Raw genomic sequence first — 18904 nt, 5'->3', positions numbered from 1 at the left:
GAGAGCAGTACCGCTACCCCTGCTGAGTCCAAAACCTCTGGACTCAAATTCTCGATTCTGTTCTTGCTGGACTCTATGACATGCAAAGGGCGAGTGAAGATAAAAGAGTAATTCAGAGAAAGAATGAGGAGATAAAAGTGCAGTTTGTAATGGAAAAGAAAAGAGCTGAAAAGAATATGAGGAGAAAGAAGAATGAATCTGAGAATAAGATGGCTAGATGGGTGTGGGGGAGGAGAAATGGGGGCGACCGAGGGGAAAACAAGAGATATCGGAAAGCGAAAAACAGAGGAGGGCAAAGGGAACGACAGACGCCTCAAGCTCTCTTTCGAGTGGGATTAAGTAGCTGGGGCTTTTGTAATTAATGATCTTCATTCTTCACACACAGCTTCTGTGAGAGCTGTCATTTCACAGCCGTCAAAGTGCGATTCATATGCCATGTGCTTTTCACATCAGCTCTTTGATGAAAGCCAAAAGGCCCTCTAATGTCCTCTAAGCAGGGACAACTACATGAAAAAGTCTTTAGGGAGACGATACCACATAGAAACATTACCATCTGCACTGCTAATTAACTGATTAACTAAAGCAAAATTAGCTTTTATTTTAAGGGAATCTGGTCAATTGCCATTAGGCAAATGCAAATTCATGATGATTGTTTTAGTTATGACCAAATCACATGCAATATCCCAATCTCCATCTCACATGCAATATCACACTCTCCATCTCAAAACAGTGGGTTTTTAGTAGATTGCAGAACGTATGTTGGGTCTTAATGGGAAGTACTTTAACCCTCATGCTCAATTTTGGTTCTGACAGACGCCCAAGGCCATTTTGCTATAGCATGAAAAATATACTTTTCATTCAAGACCACGCAATATTTTCTTGTAAGAACTGGTAATAAAAAAACTTCAACTTGGCGCAATTGGCCTCTATGAAATGTTTTTCCTTGCTTATGTCTGGGGTTTTAAGAGAACCGTATAAAATATGAATGCGGTGAGTTTTCGCATAAGATTCTTTCTACAATATGTTTTTGTTGCAACAAGGTTAGGGTATACTGAAATAGCAATGAGGACTGATTTTGTATAAGGGCTTTTAAGTTTATGTTAAGGCAGGGGAACATAACATAAAATGGATTAATATTATTATATTTACAAGCATATACCAATAAATCCCAAAACAGAATATGAGGTTTAATAAAACAGGCACGTAATTGTCATTAGGTGTATGTGATAACAGTAAGTTTCCATCCATTTTTGAAGATTAAGTTTCTTGTGGAAAATACACACTTAAATATAAATTCAAATGAAAGAGAAAACAAGGTTTGTTCAGTTCTTGTCGCATTCCGCGATGCCCCTGGTCCTTGTGCTGTTGATGACACTGCCTCACTAGTATCGCGCGGATCCCGCGCAAACGACCCGTCCTCTCATCAGCACCGCAGCGCGCGCACACACACAGGGAGAACAGAGGAGTGGTACAGTCCTTGGCTCCATCACATGTGTTTCTGACACAGCTAGAACTAACGCTTCTGGACTTTGTGCCTCTGGGTTCGCCGGGTCCAGGTCGTTGTCTCGTAATTTAGACAGTGTGTGTGGCTGGTCGTTTGCGGAGGAATTTCCCCGCGCTTGAGAGCACTCAGTTTTTGGGAGACGCGGGAAGGCGTGACTGCGGGAAATTTATTGTCCTAACCGTTATTTTACCTCACCTTACAGCTGCTGCTTTTAATTAGTTTGGATTCCAACTGTAAAGTTTTTATTCATCTCGTTCCACTACAATGGGGATCTAAGCCGAATTTACGAGGTAAGAAATTATATGAGAAACATTAGAGTCAGGTTACTTTTGTTTAATGTTATCATGACTTGTTAGTAGTAACAGTCGGTTAACGTGTATGTCCGTTAGGGGAATTATACAGAGATACCAGTGTTTTTATTTTTATTGTATATGTAACCCCTCTCACCCGGGTCCTCTCTGACACTCCTCGCACTCGCTCCGAGCGGGGCTCGAACCCGGGTCTTCCGGCATGGGAGGCGGACGCACTAACAAGGAGGCTAAATGGCTACAGCCACTAGCGTCTGTCGCTAGTGCGTCTCTTGAGATCGGGGAGTGAGGTTTACCTGCACAGCACTACTCGCTGGCCTCCGTTACACTCACCCCCCTAAACCTCACTCCCATCCGGGTCACGGCACCAATGTAACCCCTCTCACCCGGGTCCTCTCTGACGCTCCTCGCACTCGCTCCGAGCGGGGCTCGAACCCGGGTCTTCCGGCATGGGAGGCGGACGCACTAACAAGGAGGCTAAATGGCTACAGCCACTAGCGTCTGTCGCTAGTGCGTCTCTTGAGATCGGGGAGTGAGGTTTACTTGCACAGCACTACTCGCTGGCCTCCGTTACATATATAAATAAATGTACAGCCTTTCAAGTAGGCTAGAGAGTATTTTATTGACCCGTTTGCAGCTGTAATTTGCAAGTTGAAATACTCAGCGTCCTCATACACTTTAATGGTATTGAATTCCGCCCAGCTGTACAGGAAATAGCCAGACACAAATTTACAGCTTTTTGCATCCTTGGGATTTGCATTATATTGGAAACCGTGAATAGGATAGTCTCGGAGTGGATTGAGGAGCTGTCCTACGTCCCACAGCCTCTTCTGTACTTGACATGCCATAAAAATATTTATAAAATGTAATCGAGCACAAACAGGTAGTTAATCATTTATCTTTAGTGCATAAAACCATGGTCTGGATTATGGGGGTGTATTAAGACCTAAAGGAAGTCAAAAGGTTGGAGAGGTCTTAGCAGAAGTTAGCCATTTTTATTCCATGCAAAAAAGGTCTCAGAGTTTTTAGTAGCGTAATGATACAAAGTTAGAAATGGGACAAGTTAGTCAGAGCACATATTTTGCCATCTGTAGTGAACAAAAAGCGCATTGGGCTGAGTTTCAGGCGGTAGGTCGATAGACAAAATCACTCATATTATGTATCATTTTTCATTTTTTATTTAAAATTTTAACTTTCTTTAAGAAACATATTACAAATACACCAAAAAACATTTGGTGTTATGTTTAAAAAGGTTTTTTTCTCTCTCTTTCTGATTGGCGCCACTTAACACAGTTAGCTAAACATCAAGTAATGAATTCCATCGCCAGGGCAGTTTCCACAGACTGCAGCTTTATAAATTCCCTTTTGGGTAATTTTACATACGCATAAAATATTAAAATATTTCCTTTAAATAACCATCTGTTTAAAAAGTTATAGTAGGTATAATTATTACATTAAAGGAAAATCTGATTCAAATTTGGATGACCAGAAATGTTAGACTACACGGCGATTTGAATAATTACATGTTACTTCCACAGGAGGTTGTCGTATTTATTTAAATCTGCAGTTTCAATTCTCTGACCTGATGCTGGACTCGTGCAAGCTCAAGAGCCTTTAGAATCATCAGTGAAACATGATAACGAGCTCTCAATTACAATTACAAGACACACGCATTACAGCCATCATTTTAATGTTCCCTTTGTGTATGAGACACAGAGAATTGAGAAATTATCTTTGAATCCAGATTGCACTGGTCTAGTTAATCTGATCCTTGGTTCTTAGGCTTCTTAAAGGAGCCAGTCCATACGAGTGACTGAACCGCTCATTTGCGAGTTCGATTAAACACGGTCGCAGTTACATTATTGTCTCAGATTACTTATACATGGAGATGAGCATATCACTAATTGAGCTCATTTGTCATCAAGGGCACTGGTGGCACAAAGCGATTTACAAGACAATACATCATCAAATCAGTTCAACAAAGCTTATATTTTCGGACACTCATTATAGACTCAGATATAGATTATTGAACAGTTACCAAGTAAGGTATGACTTAAATTGATTTTCAAAGCTTTTTTATTAACATTTATTCATTCAAACCTAATCCATTTCAGTTCTTTTTGTAACACTGACAACTCCTTAATGTGTCTCATGAAATATATATTGTGATCACGATCTTAGTTTCCACATATAATTCCACATATCCATATTTTATCCCAAAAGGCTTTTGCATGGCATGAAAAGCTACAGTAGGATTCACTGCGATACAACATGGCGGAACGAAAGAAGCACAACATCAGGATTTGTTGTGACCGAAAAGGTACTCACAGTAGAGGCCTGCCATTTTGATTTGTGCTCTGATTATCTCGATCATGAAACAGAAGCAGTGTGTAGTTGATTCTTACATTCATGTTCTCTAGATCCATACTCTTTTGACACCTTGAAAATAAGACAGTGACGCATTGAAGCCATACAAATTCTCAGCCAGTTCATGTTATGATTTTACAGTTTTTGTGGCACGTTGAAAATAGAGGTCACATTGTGAACATAGACCCTTGATTGCAGAGAAAATATATGGCTGCATCATCCCCTGATTAGGGAAGAGCACACACATTGCCTGGTTGGGGGCTGAAAAAGGGAAGAAAGTAAGGGAAAAAAAAATCAAAGCGAGAGATAAAACAAAATGAAAGGTCACCCATGTCAGTTGCTTATTTAGAAGATATTGTCTCTCTCATGTATCACATATTCAGGCAGGATGAGAGTGTCATAGCCTTTTACCTTATATCAAACGGTTCAGATAACAACCAGGGCAAGTAAAAGAGAAGAGAGCAGAAGTCAAGCTTCAATGAAGTGAAAGGTTGCATTCAGCCATGCTCCATGCTTCATAAATCATGTGGCCCTCTTATTTAGTGTGTTTACTGCGGAGTAAAAAATGAATATGCTGCACCATCGAGGGCCATTTATGACATTTTAAAATAAAAACAAATGTTTTGCAGAACTAAATCTTAATGAAAGGACTCTTAAATAATGCTACTGTAGTCAGTCTATTCTTTCCTTGGTATTTCTTCAATCTTTCCATCTGTAAATTATACTTTTATGCATTCTGCTTGTTTGAAACATGCCCTGAAGAACCAGTCAATCCTACAGTGACATTTTTGGCAGCTTATTGAGTACGAAATTCCGGGTCACTTCTTTCAATATTTGTTTATTTGCTTGAGCACTCCTGGTGAAGGTGCTTTTTAGTCCAGGACAGAGAAAGATAGAGTGAGTAAGACTGTGTGTGTGTCTATGAAAGTAGTTCAGCCATCAGTGCCTATTTCAACAGTGCTAAGCAAACAGGCGCAGGTTAATGTACCCTGACAAACACACACTGCCAGCATGCCAGCCTTTGCGTATCACATTTACACTATATTTATTCTGCATAATCACAGTGGACAGACCCGATCTCTGTCGGCTTAACATTGTCCAGGTTATCACAGCCTGTAAAGGATTAATCAGATTTATCGTCTACACACATTTATCGTCCACATATGCCATATTTTTAAAACGTGGAGGATTTGAAAATTGTCTTTGGCTGAAATCCATTTATAGCATTTGCATAAGATTTATCCATTTATAGCCATTACATGCTTCGACTAACAAGCACACAAATGAATGCTATAACAAACAAGTAAGCCAAAAGGCAGGCACAAATACATCTTTTGCAATATTTGCTTAAAGCAACAAAGTTTAACACCTCAGAGAATCAAAGGCTAATCAATTTAAAGTCACTGTTGGAAAATCAGAGATGTACTGTTTGCCAGCAGTTGCAGTTACAGGATCCTACGGCCAAATTGACATATGATTTCCCTCGTGAACTCCAGAACATCAACAAGACTTTACACATATTGATTACTCTTTAAACTGGTGTCATTTAAAATTGGCTTGCCAAGTGGGGGACAAAATTAGGTTTTTCAAAAAATGCAGTGACGCAAACACATGCAAAGTAAGTCTCAAAGGACTGGACTGTTTCAGTAAGAGCAAGTGCTTTTGAGGGAGATATGGGCCAAATACTGGTCCTCTAATAAATAAGGTGTTGCAATAAAGTTGTTATGTAGTGTTCTACAGTAAATTAGGCACTTGATTTGTTGTTAAAGCATGCTTGAAATTGAATCTATGTGATCCTGAAGTTTTTTTCTTTCCTCTTTGCTTGTATTGTATATCCAATCTGCTTTTATTAGCTAAAAACCAGGCATATTTCAATGTGAGACAAGCTGAAATAAACGTCAGCCAAGGTCTCAAGTGCATTGTGCATCTGTGTGCTTATTAGCACTGAAATGTGATGGATTGCTACCTGCAACATCTGTCTTTTACATGACACTTTACATGATTTTACAAGAGCCAGTGGTGTGATGTATTGCTATTGCAGTTGTATCTCGCAACTTTCTGTCTCTTTGTAGCATCTAGAAAGTGTCTATGCATTTCTGGTCATGTATTTTGTTTCACCCTAAGGGATATGAACATTGTGGATTATGCTTGTGTGTGTGTGTGTGCGAGCTGCTACAAGTTAGACAGACATTCTCTGTGTGCTATAGATGTCCTAAAGTCCATGACAGACTAGGCTGCCTGCAGTACACTTTCCCAACCTCCATAACATCCTTGTTTCTTTTCCTATCATTCTTAAATTCTCTTGTTCTTTTTCCTCACTTCCCCCCATCTTCACCCGCCCTCCCACACCCCTCCACACCACTCTCCAATTTGCTGTGGAGCTCTCTTGCCTGCCTCCTGCTGTGTTGGAGGCAGCCTATAATTTGCCACAGGCAGAAAGTGCGCTGACCAGGCAATGAAGCTCGCTGGTATCCTTCTTCCAAACTGCCTCAGCTCTGGAACCAAGGGATTTACATTAATGTCCTGCAGAGATGACAGTCAAAAGCTAAAGCTATATATGAGAACAAAAAATGAAGAGAAAAATGGGAATGGGTATAATATGAGAAATGAGTTAGGAGATGCATGTGGCACAAATTATATTCTATAATGATTTTTTTTTATTATTAAATTCAGTTTAGGATGGAGTGCATTAATTTGATTAGGATGTGTAGCGTGGTGTGATTAGGTTTCTTTGCTGCTGAATACTTGAAAAACAGCTAAGAGGAAAAGCCAATGTCACTTTATAATTTAAGGTGAAAACAGTTTCAGGTGATTAATTGACAATTAACTGACAAAAATGTTCCATGTTTAAATCAAAGTTATTTTCCCTTCAATCTTCTTCTTGATATCAAGTCAAGGCAAATTGGTGTGTTCACTTGCTTTCCTCTTCTGTCACCGGATTTGCTCAATACTGCTGCATGTTTTTACCTGAGCTTCCCCTGTCAGTTCTCTCTTTTCATTTAACTTTTCAAGTGAATGAAAACTTGGTAGGTCATCTTTAAGTTTATGTAACCACAAAATGTTGCATTCGGTACAGTCTATGCATTTAGATTTACAAGACTGTGTTTATCTAAAAACCTGCATCACATCTCAAGGGAACACTGTTGGCCATAATGCTAGCAATCAAGACTATATATTTAGAGCCATATAATATCTGTGATACAGAAAACGTGGACGGAATCATGGAATCCAATCATAAAATTTAATTTACTGTATAACGCAGAATATCACAGAATTTTCCAATGGATGAATTAATGATTTGGATGAATAAATCAAAAGTATGTTTGTGCACTTGAAAAAAAAAATTGTTTATGAGGTTTATGGTTAAAAAACATTATTTTCCACATACTGTATATTATTGTTTCTCCTCTATGCCCCACCTTTCTGAAACACATAGTTTTTTAACAAAGCTCATCGTTCTTAAGAGCGGGGTGTGCTCTGATTGGCAAGCTATCCAGTGTGTTGTGATTGGACGAATACCTCAAGTGTTTGATGGAAATGTTACGCCCCTTGCCATACTGTGATGCGTTTCCCAGTCAGAATACGGGCATGACAAGATAAAAACAATAAAACCCATTACAAACGAGCCATTTGTTGCATCCAGTGGGGGACATGATTACGGATTATAATCATCAGTGGCAAATCCTGTATATATGTAAATGCACTTACAGATTGTGACACAGAACAGCCAGCATTGTAGTCTAAAGTAACTTAACCACTTAACCACTGATTTCTAGTTGTGTCCTCTTTTGGAAGGCCAAACAAAGTATTTTTGCTTTCACAATGAAACACACAGCATCTCCACAACATGGTGGCAGCAACAGTTACGCCTTCTTCCTTTGTGTGAACATTTAGGCAGTTATGCAAATCTTCCCACAATGTGATGTAGACATGTGGGGGCATGTTTAAAAGATGCATTTTAGGGGGGCGTGGACGAGTCTTAACTTTTATAAAGAATATCTCTTTGGGTTTGAGATTTTAGTCTTTGCAACTTTAGGGATTTTATCTATTTACTTTCGGGATCTTATCTACAGCTTGTAACAATCCAAAGAGAAAGGAAAACTTGCAATTGCATAATATGACACCTTTAAATATAAATCCTGCACGTTCTGCGTGTCTTTGTGTGAATGAATGGCCAGACACATGGTTCCGTTTACCACACATATACTGAAGCGAGAGACACACTGCCTCTGGAATTTGGGAAAATATAAAACGTATTTCATTGGGCCCTATATATTGAATTTAAATGCATTGAATCTATGTGCATATGTGTGAAAGTATGAATAAATGTACTGTTTTCTGTTTCTGCGTGTTTCTGGATATATTCACATGTGTTATATATCCAGAAACATACATAAACAGAAAACTGTACTTTTATCCATTATACTCCCTTATATTCCAAAGTGACTTAGATTTGACCTGAATGTGGGAGATATGTGAGCCCAAGTTTATTTGTACAACACATTTTCTACACGCTGGTAGTTTCAGTTTTGCTTTAAATAAGTTATTTTAGGCTTGCCACTACAATTTATGTATGCTTTATAATTTAGATTTTTTCATCCCTGTTCTGTTCTGAATAGATTTGTTGTGGAGTGAGGGGAACTAAAATGCATGTAATGTTTATATTGTTTGTAAATGGTACATTTTTTTGTAAATTGTAAATTTGACAGATATTTTAGATGATTTTTGAATGTAATAATGTGACTTGTACACAGATGCAACTGATCTATTTTTGTGCGTTCAACAATGCATTTTTGTCCGGGTTGACTTAAATGCATGCGCACTGAATGCATATATATATTCATAAACAAATATGATTTTCTTGAGGAATTTTAGCTGCAGAAACTGATGGCATAAAAAAAAAAAAAAAAAAAAAAAAAAAAAACCTCAGTGTGCCACGTGAGACATTTCAGTAAAAAAAAAAAAAAAATTTTTTAAATAACTTGTGTATTCTGATATTGAGTGTGCTATCATGACCTACATAACATCAGCACCCACCTCTTCAAATGCTGACATGAAGAGAAAGTTTTGCTTGATCATTTTAAGGCCCATGCTGGAACACGTTTTCATGAAGAAATTGCCCATTTAATTGGAAGTGCAGTAATTAAAACACTTCTTCAAAACAGCCGTTGAGGACATCGTCATCTTTCAAAAGGACTTTTGTGCATTATTATGTAGGCTAATTTAAGAAAATAGCGGATGTCTTACTGGTCTTAAAGCAATAATTTGGGATCACTCAAACCATTTAGTCATCTCTAAAGAAGCTGCACATCCTAGTCAATGTTTTTAGTCAGAATATCAGACATAACCATTTAATGCTCTAAATTAAACCTCACCGGAAAACCTCACACTCCAAACACGTCCAAGAAAAGCACAGCCTTGAGGTCATGAATACTGAAAAAGAGGAACACAAGTGGATGTGTCTTCCTCCAGGCTTGTGCACATCTGTGTCTTCTGCGTCGCATCTCCACTGTGATGCGGGGGTGGTGAAAATGACGACCCCCAGACAATAGTGGCACTATCCCAGGGTGCAGCAGTGTAGTGTGGGAACAGGCACCGGCTAATGGAAGCGTGCCCTTGTTTCCCGTCTGTATTTTTTCTTCCCGTTGTCTCACAGCGAGCGAGTGGATGGGCTGGGCTCAGGGAGAGCAGTGCAGCACATGAATTATGCAAAGCTGTCAAAGCAAGCTATTGTCGGTGGTGGCGGCCACACTAAAGCTCAGAACAGGCTGAGTGGCGGGTGGCGGCGTTGGAGGGGAGGGGTTCTGTATTTCTTTGGGCTATGTGCACTTAGTATCCTGGAGCGAACTTTAGTGGCTGGTCGCGGACTGTGGAGGCTGATTTGAAAGATTTGGGCAGGAGGATTAAAGAAAGGCTTCCAGACGGAAGAGTAAGGTAGTAAAATGATGGAGGAGGATGCTGCTGATGCACACATAAAAATGATTTTGATTCAATTAAAGTGTAATGCATCCTAATGAGATGCTAACGCTGGAGAAACCGACTTACTGTGTATATTCACCTTTACTGTTTGCAGAATGGTGGGTGTTAAAATGAATTCTTAACCTTAATCTTAATGTGGGGAGTTATAAAATTTATGCTTGTGCAGTTCTATATAATCATAGGCATAAATAAACAATGCAGCCGCCATGGATGTTAACAACAGTGCTGTGCCATCTGGGTACTCTGTCACAGAGAGAGATCTTACAGACTACCACCAAGAATTTATTATGTACACCCTACTAAATAATGAGCAGGATTACTCATTGTCTGTATGTTGAAACCATTCCATTAATGACCACTAGAGCGTTTTCTAGAAATCGGAGAAAATAGAAACTTACTGTATCAGGTTATTTTTTTTTGTGCCTTTTGTTCGCAGCAACCCCTCTCCCAAGATGCAACCCATTTGGAGTGATGTGTGATTTGACCCATTGTTAAGTTGCATCAGGTAAATATATAAATCAGGGAATTGCAGATTTAACTCTGGATGTTTGTTTCAGTCTCAGGTTTCTGTCTGACTCAGATGGACCTGTGGGACAATGTGTTTTGTTATTGTGAGTGCTACTAATAAAGAAAATACAGCAAATATTATATGATGAGATTATAGTGAGACTACAAACTATAGACTATAAACATATATTGAGAGCATCAGATATATTCAACTCTGTTTTGGTCCTATTTCTCCTATGCAAATTTCTCGTCTGAGTTAAATCTCTTTCATTTTCACATTTTTACTGTCTGTGATAAAATAAGAAATGAGTCTATAACTCTGTTACAATTAAATGCGACAATATATCTGAATAAAATAGAGTCTTCAATAATAAGCAGTGTGCCCCAAAAAGTTGACTTTACACTCTTAAAAATAAAGATTTAAAAAGAGTCTTCACAGCGATGCTGTAGAACAAAGAACCTTTTAGTGAACAGTTTTTAAAAGGACCATTTTTTTTTGTCTTAATGTGAAGAACATTTTAAAGACTCTTAAGAACCTTTGCCTACTGTAAATAGTGTTAAAGATTCTTAATAGAACCATCAAAAAAAAAAAAAAAAAAAAAACTGAAATGAAATTATTGTAAGTTTTCTGTCTGCCCTTTTCTTTGTATTTAAATTGTCTGATCTTTGTATTCATGTCTCTTTGGATTATTTGTCATTGTTTTTGAGAAATGTTTATGCATACAGTTACACTGCATTGCAGCATGCTTCTGAAGATACATACAGCAGCCTCTTAGAAGTTTACTCAAAGTTACTTTTTTACTAAGGAAGATTGTGTGCAATGTTCCAGTTGAAAAGCTTGTTAGTTATCCTATCTGCTGGCACTATGAGCTGGAGTTTTTACAGCCAGACCATCTCCCCCTTGGCCTCCTCTCACCAAGCTACCATCCCATGTCTCACTGGATGAGCAGCTTTAAAGCAAATTTCTATACTCCAGAGAAGTAACTGGATACTGTTAAAGTCTGTGGTCTCTTTAAAAAGCCTATATTTTATCTATTTCCAGTAATATGTTTCCATACCAAATTAGTCTACACAAAGCAGAAGAATCATAGTGCTGTGATGACTAACCCATTTGCCTGGAAGTTTGCTTATTAGGTAGGATACATCATTATTTCTATTTCTATTTACTTTTCATATTTTTTCTCATGAATTATTAATGAACCCTAGGTTACAGTTTGAATAGGAACAAAATTAGTTAACAGAATTAAACTAATGTTTAGGATATGGAAGCTGATTTTAAAGAAGTTTAGTGGAATGATGGCGAGAAATGATGGAGGTTAAGCAAAAGAATGCATTTGGGATACATACCATTGATTAGTTCTTTTAGAAGAAGATTTTCAAGGATGCACAAAAATTTCTTTTGCTGCTAAATATAATGCAACCATGAAAAGAAAATAATAAGGCTGAACCATAACATGTCCAGAAAAAATACTGTGGTGTCAGATGATGAAAATACATGAGAAATGTACTGCTTGGGTGTGAAAAGGTTGATAAGATGGATCTGGGGTTAACGAAGTGAGATGAAGATAGGAGGGCAGGCACACAGCATCTGGATGGTAGTACTAGGCTTGGAGGCTGACATTGCTATGATGATCATTATTTATGGAGTTTGGGGTCAGAGGTGGAATCCGATATCCGCAGCTAGTCCCAATGAAATGTAATTACCGAACAAAGAGACTTGCTGTAGATGTGCACTTTCAGCCATCAGACCCACGCTCTCACGCCATCTGCAGAATACGCAATGTGCTTCAGGTAAGAAAGATGGGTCATGAAGGTTGCCAACAATTTATTTAACTATGGGTGATTGCATTGGTGCCTTATCTGAGGGTGCTCTCAGTGATTGTGAATCCATTAGGTGTGGACAAACATCACATATGATTTCAGTTAAAATGAAATGGCTATTCTCATTTGCTGAAAGATTCTTTGGCCAACCCATAAAAAAAATTAAAAAATAAATAAATACAAAAATCGATGGTATTGCTATGCAAACATGCTTTTGAAATCTGTATTTTTAAAAATGTGTACAGCTTTCCTTCTTTATTTTTATTTTTGAATAAACTATCACTTTACCTTAAAAGTAAAATGTTTTATTTGCTTGTCATTTAGCAGATCATTTATGACTGTAGTCAATTTTTTTCCTCTGTTTTGTTGGTCATCTGTAGAGCCCGAGGTCATGACCACTTTCATTCTCACCTTTCTTCAGTTACGCCAGATGGTCGGGCATCTGATTTAGTGAAACCATTGCCATTAGATCATCGTAAGTGAGGTATAGTCAAGTGACATCTTCTTGCCTGGTTGGCTCTTGCTACAGTATAGTTCCCATTGGCCTCTCTGCTCACTGCTGAGTCTTTGCTTTTCAATGGCCCCATGGGTCAGTGCCCATCTGAGCATGATATGATCGCCAGAGCTCTACCGTGATTTATATCTCTGCTTCTCATTCCTTCAAAACTTTTGTAAGCGCATGATTCCTAGCCTATATTTGCTAAAACTCTTGCCAAAGACGTTTTCCTTGATGGAAAGTTTAATATTTCTAACCAAGCTCTGAATGATTGAAGGAAATTTAGGAGCGCAATTTCATTAGTAATTTATTTCAGTGCATTTGATTGCTCACTAATCAGCCATCGTTCTTTTTGTCTTGGAAATTAATCCAGTGATAATCTTACAGACTCTGAGACCAGTTTTAAGGGTGTTTAAGGCTAGATCAGTATGTCTGAGACTCCCTAGCTCCTGGCTAATCTAAATTGATCCGAATCTGGGGGCCGTGTTACCCGAGGATAACTCAGTGGGTGCTGTCCAATGCAATGAAGGATAGAGGGTTTCTGCTGGTTTGTTCAGTCGGCCTACTGCGCCTTTGCGCAACATCGCACTCACACAAGAGAATCAAATGACCAGTGCTATAAAGAGAGCTACATTTAATTTATCTGGCTGAAATACTGTCCAATAAACTATAGCTCACTCTCTTTTTCTGACAAGAACATTTTGATACTGGCGCATCATTTATTTTACCCCAATCGTATCCCATTACTGTGGCCGTATGCAGTAATGCTGACCTAGTCTCCTCTGTTTCCTCCTACAGTGTTTTATTATCCTCATTGTTTCTCTTGTCCTCTTTATACTGCTTTAAACTGACAGTGGGGTCTCTAGGCAAATGCGTTATCCGTGTGTCGACTGTTCCACTAGATAAGATAGACGACACTCGAGAAAAAGGACTGGAATATCCTTAAAACTCACACCCCAGTGAAACTCAACCAATTCTCCAGAGCTTTGTCAAACGGTTTTGGCACAAACCTCCCAGGAAACCTACTAAAGGCTTACAAGTATGTGAGGATATCTCATGACAAAGCCAGTGCAATGAAAGCGAGCATTTTTAGTATCACTTCATTTGACTTTGCCTTTGCTGGAAAACACAGACTTTTTCTCTCTGTGGAAGACTGAGGTGAATTCTGTTTCAACATGCTCGAATGAAAGAAATAGTTCACGGAGTCATTAAAATTTTACTTTCTTCTGTGGAATACAATAGAAAATAACTGAAGATTTTTGTTTTTAAGTCATTTTTGTTTTTAAATAATTAAGTAACAATATAACAATACAAGTATAATAAAACAATTAAATTCACTTTGGTACATTTTGGACCCTATTGACTTTCATTGTATTGACAAAAACAGTTGTTCTTATACAGTGTGTGTGTGTGTGTGTGTGTATATGTATATATATATATATATATATATATATATATATATATATATATATATATATATATAAAATGCAATAAAATGTACACATATAATATAATATAAAAAATAATTTTTGAATCTATTTTGGGAGAAAATAGTGTGCTTAACACATTTTGAGAATGTAAATGCAAAAAAGTAGGTGCTTACAACCCTCAAGAGATTAATTATATGGTTCAACAGTGTTATCAGAAAAATACCAGTCGCTGCGAACTCTCTTACTTTATCTTACTGACTAATTGTTCTTTAAAGGCTGTACAAGGAACACGATGAACTAAGCAGGAGCGACATCTCGCTAGGGCTTTGTTTCAGCATCCTACTTGTCTTCTCTTTCTTATTTCGCTGCCTACTTTATCTGTTTCTTTCTCTCTCTAAGCAGTGTTTTTGTGTCTCTAAGCAGGTGGGAGTGGAACTTAGAGTGGAGAAAGAGGTGCGGAGACAGACCGACAGCTGGAAAGAAGCAAACTAGAACAGACAGCAGCAAGAGAGAAGCGTAGAAGAGGAGGAACACAGCATGAATGTAGCATGGAGGTGAAGGAGCGTCGGCCTTACTGCTCTCTCTCCCGGAGCAAGAGGGAACGAGGGAGAGACTGGGAGAGGGAAGGAGACAGAGAGGAGGGGGAGGGCTACAGGGAGGGTCCCAGCAACCACCGTCACACCAGCTCATCCTCCGTCCTAACCCAGAAGTCCTATAGCTCCAGTGAGACGCTGAAGGCCTTTGATCAACACCCATCCACCCAGGGGCTTTATGGGCATCGCATGCCAGACATGGTGCCAAGGGACACTGAGGAATACAGAGCTCCAGGTAAGTGCTCTTTAACATTCACCATATGGACAGCAGACTCTGGAGTCCTTCAGGCTTGCAAATGTGATGTTTTAAAACCAACATGGAAAAGAAAAACAGGCATTTGAAATGCTAAATAAAAAAGAAGAAATGCAGTATACAGCACTAAACTGAATAAACATGTATCTATAGACATATATTCACTCAAAAAGATTTTATAATATATATATATATATATATATATATATATATATATATATATATATATATATATATATATATATATATATATTTTTTTTTTTCAGCTTGCATATTGTAATATTGTAATAAGGATCAAACTATATCTTTCTAAATTAAATATGACCATTATAGTGTACTGGGATACATGAAAGGTCAGTAACCTTGACCTCTAACCCAAACAGGAGCTAAATTTTCAGATTTAATTAAATTTGGTCCAGCAGTTAATTCCATGTCCTTGACAAAACATTCTATACCGTAAAAAGATTAATTTGATATGCAATCACACCCACACTAACAGCCATAATAATAATGATAATATTAATATTAATAAGTAAAATAACGAACAAATAATTTTATTTGAAGAAAGTAAAGCTAGCATTTTTTTTTTATTTTAGTATTTTTCTGTTCAATAAAACACATACAATGACATACAAGTATTATTTCTACAATAAAACAATTAATAAAAGAAAAATAATAAATAAATCTTAAATATCACTATGGTTGCAAAATTGTTACCAGATATGTATGCTTTCAGTCCTATTTTTGTATTTTCCCTCTATTTTTTTTTTATTAACAGCAACTACATACAATAAAACATAGGTAGCCAATCTCTTTATAACTCTTAAAAGAACTACATTGCCGACCATTTATTGTTCATTTAATACATTTTTTTTCCCAGATCAATAAATGTCCGATCATATGGATTGCAAACAGCAATTTAACAGCTGTTAATGCACTGTGATCCAACATCATTTTTTTTTTTTTTTTTCTATACCTTGAACATCTTTTATATTCTGTTACCTAAGCCACAAAATTAGTAGAGGTTGTTGCTTTTTTGTTTTGTTTTTTGCAAAGAACTGAATACCTAGAATGTATGCCCTTCAATGAAATTTTGATTAGATTAATTGAAAATGTTACATATATTATTTCAGCCTGTCATTGAGGCAGTCTAAATGAAGGTATTTTCAATCAGTACAGAACAGTTAGTCAAAACACTTTTGTTAGATGTAGCTGTATTCAGGTTAGTCACCTTCATTTTCGTTTCATTTTGATATTTCATAAAGCCCACCAGACACTCATTTGCTGATTATTCACAAACTATTCAAACTATTTCATAAATATTTGATGGTTTATGATGATCACTTTTAAGTGGAAGAGTAGGATACTGCTCATTCAAATTTGATTCCATTAGAAATACACTTAGTTGGTTAATTGTGCTTTATAGTGCACTCCAAAACCTTAGGCTGTTACACTTAGGGGCACGTCTTTAATTAGCAGCCGTGTTTGTGCCTGATCGGCACAAAAGCCGGAGGAGAGAGATCTTGCCGGAATTCATGATACAAATGTTCCTCCGTCATTTTATTTTAATCACAGCCTGGCTAAATCATGGCAGTTTGCCCTGCATTGGCTTCCAGAGTTTGCAGTATTTCAAAATGTGTATTTCAGATAATGCCCTCATGTGGTAATTAATGTCAGCACTTGTGTTGAGTTATTTTGTTTCGTATCTATGAGTGTACTCATAATTTAAATTCTGGTGTATTCATTTTCACGTGTCACCTACTCCGTGGGCTTTTAGTCATAAAGCACTCAGCATATGCTAGCAGGTACAGGAATATGGTTTTAAAAGCAGAGCTGAAGGAAGCAGAGGGCTGTTGAGTCTCAAGGTGAATTTCAATCTGAAGTGGAACAGTTTCTATTTTGTTCTGTGTAGTAAATTCTCAGATTTTCTTGTGTTGGAAGAGGTAGAGCTTACCCTCATTCAGATTCAGCTGAACAGATATTCACCTGCTGAAACAGAAAAGAAGATCGGTAAATCAGAAGGTAATTCAGTTAGTACCAGTGAAATAAACCTTTACAACAAATAATGCAAACTATTAAGAATAAAATACAAAGGATTATAAAATACTAAACTTTTTTATTTTGAGTAGGTATATATATTTTTTAATGAACGTAAATGAAAGCATGAAAATAGTATAACAGGAATATTAATGAAAAAAATGAAAGTATATTTCTGATACTGTGTTAAAACAAACACATAAAAGAGACTCCCCAGGTTCAACTAAACATTATTTTTGATCTCAAAATGTGCCCATAATTAGGTAATCAATATTATATTTTGTTCTGCCAAAACTGTATTGGATGTTACTGCTACTTGTTAGTTTCGCTTGGTTTATCATTTTGTATACTGAGTAAAAATGTATTGATAAGGTTTATTCTGTTTGTGTGACATTATTATTTTAAACAAAGGCCACTTTGAATTGAGTATACACTGTTATCTAAATAGATATGTTCTCTATGAAAGGGTAGCAATAAAAATATCAAAGAAAATATGCAACACACAAAAAACACTTTTCATAATTTATTCTTTGTAGTTTACCTATTTTGTGTTTTGTTTAATAGTTTTCTACATCAAATCAGTCTTTGCATTGGTAGGGAGAAAAAAAATACAAATGTAAAACACATATCAAAAGAAATTTAAAAATTATATATATTCATTCCCTGGTCACCATAGTCACCACAGAAATGACAAACGTGAACTTGGGAACATAAAACTGCTGTTGTTTTTGCAGCGTCTTTATTTAAATGCTTTAAATATTTTAATATAAAAGTGGATATACTGCAAGAGTTTGAATGCAAGTTTAAATAATTAAACGGTGTGTGCGTGTGTTTTCAGCAAGTTCACAGTTACTTTGTTTACTACTTTTTATGCATACACTCCCTTTATTAAGTATGCACTTTGAATCCTGCAGGCCAGAGTCTGTCTCTGAGGCAGCTTGGGATATGTGGCCCTGCACCTCGTCGTGGTCTGAGCTTCTGCGCTGAGACCGGACTCAGTCATCATACACAGCTCAGCGGAGCAGACCCTATCCAGAACGCAGGGGGCATTTCTCCAGACTGCGCCATGCTATGGGTTAAGGCACACGGACGGGACTCGCAGCTGTCCAGCCGGTCCAACTCTGTTTTAACACTCACAGACACAGAGCAGGACAACAAATCGGATCAGGAGAATGGTAAGTCCATCTGTGTTTTATTCTCAATAGTAACCTCACAAATGAGCAAAACTCCCCGATAGTAAATGTTGGTGAAAATGGGAAATACCCTTGAGCACGTCAAGATAAAGTCACCTTGAGTCACTCAAGGGCAAGGATATAATTGGTTAGAGCTAACAATCGGTAGCCAGTGACTGGTTGAGGTGACAATATTAATGGATCGACTGGTTACGTTCGCAACCTAAGGGGGACGGGGGGAGTTATAGGCATTTCAGAGAAAATAACAATTTCCTGAAGCATATGAGCAAACGATGCAGAGAACTGCTTGACACTTCCTCTGGGTCTGTGCCGAATCGTAGATGGCTTTGTTAAAGTCACTCATATTTGTGTGCAGATCCACAGGGTGTTGCTGGGCCTGCGAACACACGCTACGGTGGATGAAGAGGGGCCCATCG

At 37.7% G+C, this 18904-nt stretch overlaps 1 protein-coding gene across 5 annotated transcripts in view; it reads left to right on the top strand.

Moving 5' to 3' along the window:
* The first annotated feature begins 1396 nt into the window (after positions 1 to 1396).
* LOC113114140 (teneurin-3-like) overlaps positions 1397 to 18904 on the top strand; it is an 86953-nt gene continuing 69445 nt past the window's right edge. For 3 of the 5 annotated variants that reach the window (XM_026280924.1, XM_026280921.1, XM_026280925.1), the window contains exons 1-3: positions 1397 to 1794; positions 14833 to 15240; positions 18210 to 18470. In XM_026280924.1, the coding sequence (XP_026136709.1) occupies positions 14961 to 15240; positions 18210 to 18470 (541 nt within the window). In that variant the 5' untranslated portion in view covers positions 1397 to 1794; positions 14833 to 14960. Of the gene's footprint in view, positions 1795 to 9771; positions 10114 to 10594; positions 10664 to 14832; positions 15241 to 18209; positions 18471 to 18904 lie in introns of those variants that run through there. The other 2 variants (XM_026280922.1, XM_026280923.1) reach the window with 2 other exon arrangements.

The sequence above is a fragment of the Carassius auratus genome, chromosome 14 (assembly GCF_003368295.1).
Source record: "Carassius auratus strain Wakin chromosome 14, ASM336829v1, whole genome shotgun sequence".
Lineage (NCBI taxonomy): Eukaryota > Metazoa > Chordata > Actinopteri > Cypriniformes > Cyprinidae > Carassius > Carassius auratus.
Note: the sequence above shows the minus strand (reverse complement) of the source record. Positions and strands in the feature narration are given on the sequence as shown.